The sequence below is a fragment of the Trematomus bernacchii genome, unplaced genomic scaffold (genome assembly GCF_902827165.1).
Source record: "Trematomus bernacchii unplaced genomic scaffold, fTreBer1.1, whole genome shotgun sequence".
Taxonomy (NCBI): Eukaryota; Metazoa; Chordata; class Actinopteri; order Perciformes; family Nototheniidae; genus Trematomus; species Trematomus bernacchii.
Window position 1 is genome coordinate 4,929,399 of NW_022987839.1, and position 8,699 is coordinate 4,938,097.

General features: G+C 40.6%; 1 protein-coding gene across 2 annotated transcripts; it reads right to left on the reverse strand.

The window, feature by feature from the left end:
* Positions 1 to 6,152: 6,152 nt before the first annotated feature.
* LOC117500238 (tripartite motif-containing protein 16-like) lies at positions 6,153 to 8,003 on the reverse strand. 2 transcript variants are annotated; one of them, XM_034153039.1, is made up of 2 exons: positions 6,886 to 7,955; positions 6,153 to 6,759 (listed from the first exon to the last, which is right to left on the reverse strand). In XM_034153039.1, the coding sequence occupies exons 1-2, from the start codon at positions 7,862 to 7,864 to the stop codon at positions 6,203 to 6,205; spliced, it is 1,536 nt and encodes a 511-aa protein (XP_034008930.1). In that variant the 5' UTR covers positions 7,865 to 7,955; the 3' UTR covers positions 6,153 to 6,202. The 2 variants fall into 2 exon arrangements, with proteins under 2 accessions (XP_034008930.1, XP_034008931.1); XM_034153040.1 differs by having other exon boundaries at positions 6,153 to 8,003.
* Positions 8,004 to 8,699: the final 696 nt, after the last annotated feature.

Sequence of the window (8,699 nt, forward strand, 5' to 3'; positions counted from 1 at the left end):
TCTATTTTTTTATTATAAAAATAACTATTTTTCGAAAAAAATATATTTTCAATTTCATTAATTAATTAAGAAAAAAATTATAATTTTTTTCCCCCCAGAAAAACACGAGAAAACGTTATTGCTAATGCAGCTCTTTTAGTAAACCCTGCACATGTTTCGTCAGGTTGGTAGACGTTTCTTACACACTACAGGAAAGGGAACCCAAAAAGCTTAGGGCTTCTTTAAGTCTATTTAAGTCTTGCTGCCATACTATAAATCCCACCATACACAAAGGGCTTTAAAGACTCACACTCGCCCTTTAAATGTGATTGATTTGGATTCATTCTTGATTCTCCAGCTCTTACAGCTCAGTTCGATCCGGATGAAGTCTTTGAAGCCCAGGTTCTCCAGGAACACAGCGGAGGAGGCGGTGGTTTTAAACAGGAAGGAGATATCCGCGCTCAGCTCTCCTATTGGTTATTGCTGTCGTAATCTGAATGACTCTCTATAGGGCCTATAAATGTGTGCATTAGGCAATAATCAATCAACAGGAATTAATGGAGGGTCACGGCTTAAATGCCCCCTGAGAGTTGATAAACTATCATCAATTTAAAAACAAGGGTGCAAAAAAAATTACATTTTATTTGCTGTGTTGTGAGAATGCTATGTTGTCCCATGTGGGCAAGCATCCACGGCAGCGTATGCAATGCATTCAACTGCAAACTTTGTGGGAAGGAAATTGATCGAAAGACAACAAACAAAGAAACCCAGAGCAGAACAAAATGATGGAAACATGCAAGCAGCGCCAGAAGAAAACACAAACTCAATAAGAACAAGCCTGTCAATAAAAAATAAAACAAAAAAGCTTTATTCAATATCAGAAGTTATGGGATAACTGAGGGAACACCTTTCAATCCATTATTGCAAAACAGTTGAATCCCAGAACAGGGAAACAACTGTACAAGAAGTGTGACAAATATACTTCAACATTTAATTATAAATTCATTCTCCTCCTCTCCTGTCTTACAGCCGACTGCCTTTCCAGCTCACCTTAATGATCGCTACTGATTTTAGGACTTTTCATAATGATTAGTAGGAGACAGAGTGTCATAGAGGTCTACATGGATGGTATGAGGCAGGGTTAAACTCAAAGGAAGGCAGAAAGGGTTTATTACATCAAAGAGAGGATCAGGTGGCAATTTGTTGTATAAGAGGAGAACATAAGCATAGAGGTTATAAAAGGGTTTCACAGCCACCTGCTTTAATCTCATTCAGGTATCAGGTCTCATCACTGAGATTCATCTCCATCATATCCTCCTTTCGGGTTTCTCTCCATCTCTTTGTCTGGAATTATTTGTACAGTTTCGCAGCAGAATAAACTTCCTTTTTACTAATTGAATTAATGCAAACAAGACGTTTCTCATTAATGTTTTCCTTCACAGATACTCAAACCAGCAGACCTTTAAATCTTATTCTAAGCTCTCCAACCACCTGCAAAGGCTACTACATCACACACATCCTCACAATGTGGCAGCTCTCTGGAGTGTGTGAGCACAACCGTGGCTCAGTCCCAGGATTCCCACCATGCTGCTCCAAATGAACCAGAAAACAAAGCGACACTGATGTTTTACGCACACCACACGCTGGATGAACTGGCTTCTGACACATTTGGGTGACAAATGGCGAATGGCTTATGATCATTGTAACCATGGGTGTAATGAACAGCTAATTTAAATGTGGCAACAAATAGTGAGTAAGGGGGAAACCAAAATCCTAAATCACAAAGCAAGTCTACAGTCCACTGATAAAACCTGAGCGATAATCCCAGCGACTCTTTTAGTCCCAAAATCCATGATGAGGCGATGGGAGGCTGCAGAAAAGCTGCTGGAGGAGAGAGACGGCCAACCTCTCCTCTCCAGCTGCAAGAGAGATCTCCCCAAACCCGACTGAGGGAAGAGAGAGAGAGAGAGAGAGAAGAGAGAGAGAGAGAGAGAGAGAGAGAGAGAGAGAGAGAGAGAGAGAGAGAGAGAGAGAGAGAGAGAGAGAGAGAGAGAGAGAGAGAGAGAGAGAGAGAGAGAGAGAGGTCAGGTCTGGTCTGTTGTGTTTTCTCAGCTTTTGCAGCTCTGTGGTTGGCTGGAGCCAAACTGAAATGCGCGATCGCACACAAGCGCGTGCTCAGGTGCAAATGGTCTTTCACCATTTAAGAATAAACATCTTAAAGTAAATAACAATAAACAATAGCCCTTAACCCTGTAAGGCCCCCGGTTGTAATTTTACAACATTACTTTAAGCTATCCTAAAAAAGTCAGTAAATGTTTTGTTTTTTTAAAAGACTACATTTACATAGTCAAAAGGTCCTTTTGTTCAGCCTCACAATGCTATTGGGTAGTAAATGTATTTATAGGTCCTGCCAGTACACGCCAGGGATTTTGGGCCCCATGAAAAGATATCACATTGGGCCCCACCACCAGGCCCAGGCCACGCCAACCAAGCACAATTGCTGTAATCACACCTCCAGAACCCAACCGACTAATTTATGCTTTAAATAACTCTACCTGTACAGGCTTGCATGTATCTTGTAGTCCAATACTAACCGCACAATATTTACTGACACTGAGCTGTGAAAATATAACACTGTGCAGACGTGCAACATTCTGCTGCTGTAGAATTCACTATTTGATATAAGACTAACATTCCTGACAATAGATCTCAATAGTCATCTTTTATGGTGTAAATGCATTTTTAATAACATTTTTGAATGGAACATTCTCAACATGAATGCATAAATCCAAATAAATATAACTTAAATATGTGGAAAAATACTGTGTTTGAAATGTGTAATTGAAATTAGATGTTAGCTTTTTGTTTTGATATATATATATATATATATATATATATATATATATATATATATATATATATATGTTGTATTCCAGTCTCCCTTCAGATATGTTACATGGCATGGTATTCAACACAATGCTGCTCACCTCCTTCAGTTGGGAGAAAAGCTGGTTCAGGTTCAGCATTCTGGGGGGACAGGGCTGCTGAGCCTAGAGATGGATCTGTTGGTCCTGGCACCAGGGGGAGGGACAACTGATTTAGTATGAATAGCTGCTAAAAATGTACCTGCATTTATTAAATGTCAGCTAAAAGAGCAGTGCAATTAAAAACCTGTATAGATATTAACAGTACTTAATGTCAGCTTAGTAAAAAAAAAACATAAAAAATATTATTTACAATGGACTACGCTTAGCTAACAGACACATTTCCACCACTCATGGACCACACCCACCTTTTCGTTGAAAAACTGGGTGACATACTGTCGCCCTCTCTTGTCTTTCTCTCCTTTCTTTTCTCTTTTGAAAGCCTGACTTTGTTAGTCGTTGAGACATGGTATACTACACACGTAAGTACTAGCATCCCTGCTCCTCACATGCTCTCGCTCTCTGCTAGAAAGTGCCGCTTTGAGATGTTAGCCTTTGTAGACTAGTTACATGCACACAAACCTAAATAACACACTACTACAGGAAAGGGAAAACCCCAAAAACATAATAGGGCCCCTTTGAGTTTTTATAGCTCAGTAGCACACTGACAGGTTACTTAAATTCAGGTTAACTAAACTAAGGTTGTTTTATTTTACATGATATCACTGTGGACACGTTTCTACCCTTCTGGCAGTGAGAGTTATTATAAAATGTCGACATGAGCTTTAGTATGCAGTCCGACCGGTTGACCTGCTTCTGTAGTTTTGGTAGTCATAGCAACGCCAGCAAGACAAAACAAGAGTTATGAAAAAGGTCTGCATATTAGATCAAAAGGGGCGTGGCTACATGGGGTGATAGGTATGGAAGAAGCTGGCTCCTCCCTGTCACTTCTTTAGAAGGGAGATAACAGGTCATGAGTTACAGTAAAGTCATTCCTGAACTCTAACAATCTCTGCCGCTCCCCTTTGTAATAAAATACTCTATTGCACCCATGGTGTTTATAGCGACAGCAGGAAACAAACAAAGTCGCTGAGTGGCTGAGGCTGTGCTTGTTTGATATTGTATGACACGCTAAAAAAGAGTACTTGCTGAGATCAAAACTCTGTTGAATAGTAATGTAGTTTAATGAAAAAAAACGCGGTGATCAGACATGGACAATGTAATAATAATAATCAAAGCAATCATAAATCTTGCGGTCAACAAAAAGTACAACAGCCCTGTGTCACCCTCTCTTCCACACACACACCTCACGCAGGTGAACAGGTTTATAATGAGTGCCGACCCAAGCCAACCAACCAATTGTGATCAAACAAATATCTATGGCTCCTACAGTGTTCACTCTGGGCATCAATGTTGACGCCTGGGGTGAGTATTGTGAGTGTAATCTAGAGAACACATCAGGAGTAAGGAGGAAACTAAATAATAATTAAAGTGTATTGCATGCATGTGCTCCTATGGTTCAATTGGAACAAATGCATTAAATAATTTACTGTAATACCTCCCCACACCTTATCCTTTTTTTGTGAGCATTGTCTTTGTACTGTATTGCATTCTTTCTTGTTATGTTTGTCATTAAACATTTATAATTTAAGCTAAATTATTATGTTTGAGAATGCAGGCTCCATATTAACTTTGTGCCCTTTGCAGGGAAACGACTAGACCTCCACAAATTAGGGATTCTCAATACTCATGACTCTCCTGAAATGAAACAGAACATGTTGCCTTGGATCATTTTAAAGGGATAAATGATAAATGTATTCCTACAAAGATGTTCACCATCAGCAGCATATTCAGCTCCTCTACAAACCACACGCCTCCTCTGGAGCGAAACAAAGCACAAACCCCGTCAGAGCTGTAATAACTGGCAGTAATTAAAGCTCATTTCACGCCGCTGCAGTTTGTGAAGCTGCACGCGTCGAGCTATTCGTCAAAATGAGTTTGGATGCTGAGGAGAAAGCACACCTGTCAATCAAAGCACAACCTCTCTGGCAGTGTTGGAAGAAGTACTCAGATCCTTTACTTAAGAACAATTACAAACACTATCAAGATGTTCTTAAAGTACAAGAAGTAAAAGTACTCATTCTGCATAATGATCCGTTTCATAATAGTAAAATGTACAGAAGTATTATCAGCTTGGTGTACTACAATTAAAACTACTCCATATGCAGAATGTGTCTTTTCACAGTATTATTATGGTTATTGTTTCATCCTGTTTTATAAATATAAGAGCATTTTATAAGAGTATTGTAGTTGGTAAATGTGGACGAAATGTAGACACTGTGTAGATAATAAGTACAGTACTGCATTATACCATATCACTCAGCATATATGTGTTATTATGTGTACAAAGCAACTGTGAGTTTTCCATCAGCGATGTATGGCACCGTGGAAATAATACAACAACATCCTTTGTTTATATTTGAAAAATCCCAAACCTTTATTAATATCTAAACATTTAATTTGATCACACATCCCATCAGTAAAGTCTGTGCAATGACTCTTGTTCAATGATTTCATGATCAGATTCACTTCATCCACACAATCAGAATCTCAGCTATTTAAAACAGAATAAGAAATGATTTACTTGTTGATTATTATCATGATATTTACAGTTTTATAAAACATCATCGTAGTTAATGTGTACAACAACAACCACAGTAAGTCTGCAATAAGAAAGTGTAATAATTTATATAATAAAATCCCACACAAAGAATTTTGAATATTGACAGGAGAATAAAAAAGGATTTACTTATTGATTATGATCATGACAGTAAGTAATATCATTTAAAATAAACACTTTATGATTAAATACATTTTAAAACATCTGGGTACCTCATTTGTTACTTAATATGGGCAGCAACAATAATATTTAATCCGTCAAAATAAAACATGTAATTATAAATGTGTCTTTTTTTAGAGTAGTGAGAATAAAATATCTATATTCAACAAATATTTAGAGCAAAGTTTACATTTCCATGCAGAGAAATATGAGTTGAGGTTAGCAGAAATCCTCCTGAGCAGTGACAGCCTCCATGGCTAAACAGACACAGGAAGGAGCGCCGCCTAAAGAAACTCCAACATCTACAGAACAACTCGTGAGAAGATGTTAAAGCACATCCCATAATGTTTGATTGACAGCTGATCTCTGTGCAGTGAAGACATGAACAATCAGCTCTCAGCAACAATGATGGACACACAATGAGTTTAAGAAGTAGAAGAGTTCCTCAAATGACTTCAGGTTATTTCAGTTTACAAAACTCAGCTGTGGCTCCATAATCATAAAGCCAAACTCCAGCATGTAGCGGCTGAGTGAATGTGGTCTGGACTTTGTGGAGGAGAGTCATGGTTTCAGAGATGCTGAAGAAGGACAGAATACCTGCTCTGTGATCCAGGTACACTCCTACTCTGGAGGACGGAGGACCTGAGACGGGAGTTTTGATACTGTTGTAACGAAATGTATAACTGTTTTGGAAACAATCTAAGGACCAAGATTTGTCATTGAGTCCAAATCCACATCCACCCCCTGCTCTGCTGATATTCTTGTATGCAACTGCTACATCAACTCTTCCCCCTCTCCACTCCACCTCCCAGTAACAACGTCCAGTGAGACTCTCTCTACTCAGGACTTGAAAACAATTAGTGAATCTGTCTGGATGACTAGAATAAGACTGTTGTTGTTCCATGTTTGTTGCTTTTCTGCTCCCCTCAGATAATAACAGATGTGTTTGTGCTGTGTTTGGATCCAGTGTGATCTCCTGTGAATATTTTAAGAACCCAGCTCTGGTGGTGGGCTCTGCTGCTGACAGTAAAACATCCACTTCAGTCGGTGAGACGTTTGTCCATTCCTCTCTCAGGACGTCCTGTAGTTTGTCTCTGACTGCTGACAGGGCCGCCGTCACGTCCTCAAAGTAGCTCAGAGGACGGATGTTGATGCTGGATGAGTGTGTAGGTTCACTGAGGGCTGACAGTGAGGGGTAGCTGTGCAGAAACTGGTTGTGATCCTCTGTGTGAGACAGCAGCTTCAGCTCAGCGTCTCTCCTCTTCAGCTCAGCCATCTCCTGCTCCAGCTTCTCCTGAAGCTCTTTGACTCGACTCACTTCCCTCTTCTGCTGGGATCTGACCTGCTGCTTCACATCAGAGCTTCTTTTCTCCATGAGACAGATCAGCTCAGTGAACATCTTCTCACTGTCCTCCACTGCTTTATCAGCAGAGCCATTGACGGCCTCCACCTCCTGCTGAAGCTGCTTCACCTCCTTCTCTCTGTCCTGGATTCTCTGCTGGATGTTTTGTCGACTCCCCTCCAGCTCTCTCTGCCTCTCAGTCCTTTCTGCTGCAGCTGACACTGTGTCGTGGCCTTTGTGTTCGTCCACAGAGCAGAGATAACAGATACACTGCTGATCAGTGCGGCAGAACATCTTCATCACCTCGTCGTGACGAGAGCAGATGTTCTCCTGGAGCTTCTTGGAGGGCTCCACCAGCTTGTGTTTCTTTAATTGACCTACGTCATAATGACGCTGGAGGTGTTTTTCACAATAAGAGGCCAGACACACGAGACAGGACTTACAGGCTCTCAGTTTTCTCCCGGTGCAGACATCACAGGCCACATCTTCAGCTCCAGCATAGCAGTGATCAGCAGGAGCAGCTTGGAGTCCAGTCTTCTTCAGCTCCTCCACTAAAGCTGCTAACATGGTGTTTTTCAGCAGGACAGGCCTCGGTGTGAAGCTCTGCCTACACTGAGGGCAGCTGTGGATCTTCTTCTCATCCTCTCCGTCCCAGAAGCCTTTAATACACTTCATGCAGTAGCTGTGTCCACAGGTAGTCGTCACCAGATCCTTCAGTAGATCCACACAGATCGAACAAGAGAAGGTTTCCCGGTCCAGCTGAACTCCTTTCTGCGCCATTTCACCTCTCAGTGGCAGCGAGTGTCTGAGTTTCACTTCCAGAGAGCTGAAACTATGTGAGCTGTGATCTGAACAGCATGGGTGTGTGCAGTGAATGTGGCCTATCAGCTCTTGTACTTTACCCACATGTTGGTTACACCCATCCTCCTCAGTGTGGATCTGAAGGGGAGGAGCCAGGAAATACAGAGTGGAGCTGGCTGTGTCTGAGAGCAGGAAGAAGAGGGAGGGCTTATCAAACTCTGACTCATTCCAGGAGGAGGAGCAGCGCTGACACTCTGAACTGTTTCCTCATTTACAAACGGAGCCTCGCTTACAACCTGCTCTACATTTGAAAACAGTTTTTAGTTTTAAAATATTTCTTTGCACCTTAGATGAAGGCTCCTTATCTCTGTAACTCCTGTTTAACTTCTGTTTGCTTCTCTTACAGGCTGAAAACAGCTGACTGACAATAGGGTGAAGCACGTTTAACAAAAGAGTTAAACATCTTAAAACCTTCCTGATCCAAACAAGCATTTTAAGATACACAGATATGAACTTAATGATTTCATGATTGGACCTGAAATAGGCTGAAATAGCAGTGTGTGCGAGTGTGTGTGTGTGTGTGTGTTCAAGGTTCAAGGTTTGAGGCTTTTATTAGTCATACGTGCATAGCTACAGTGTAGTTATGACGATCAACACAATAAAACAGATAAACAGAAATAGTGCAAGTAAATAGTAAATACAAAAGGAAAAATAGTAAAAAAGTGAAATAGGGAAATAGTGCAAGTGATTGGAATGATATATAAGATAAATAATTCCTAAGTAGCAGCCAGATTAATGTTATGATGTTGTTTCA

Excerpts from the sequence above, each read along its gene's own strand:
- LOC117500238 (XM_034153040.1), bottom strand. The coding sequence starts at position 7,864 with ATGGCGCAGAAAGGAGTTCAGCTGGACCGGGAAACCTTCTCTTGTTCG.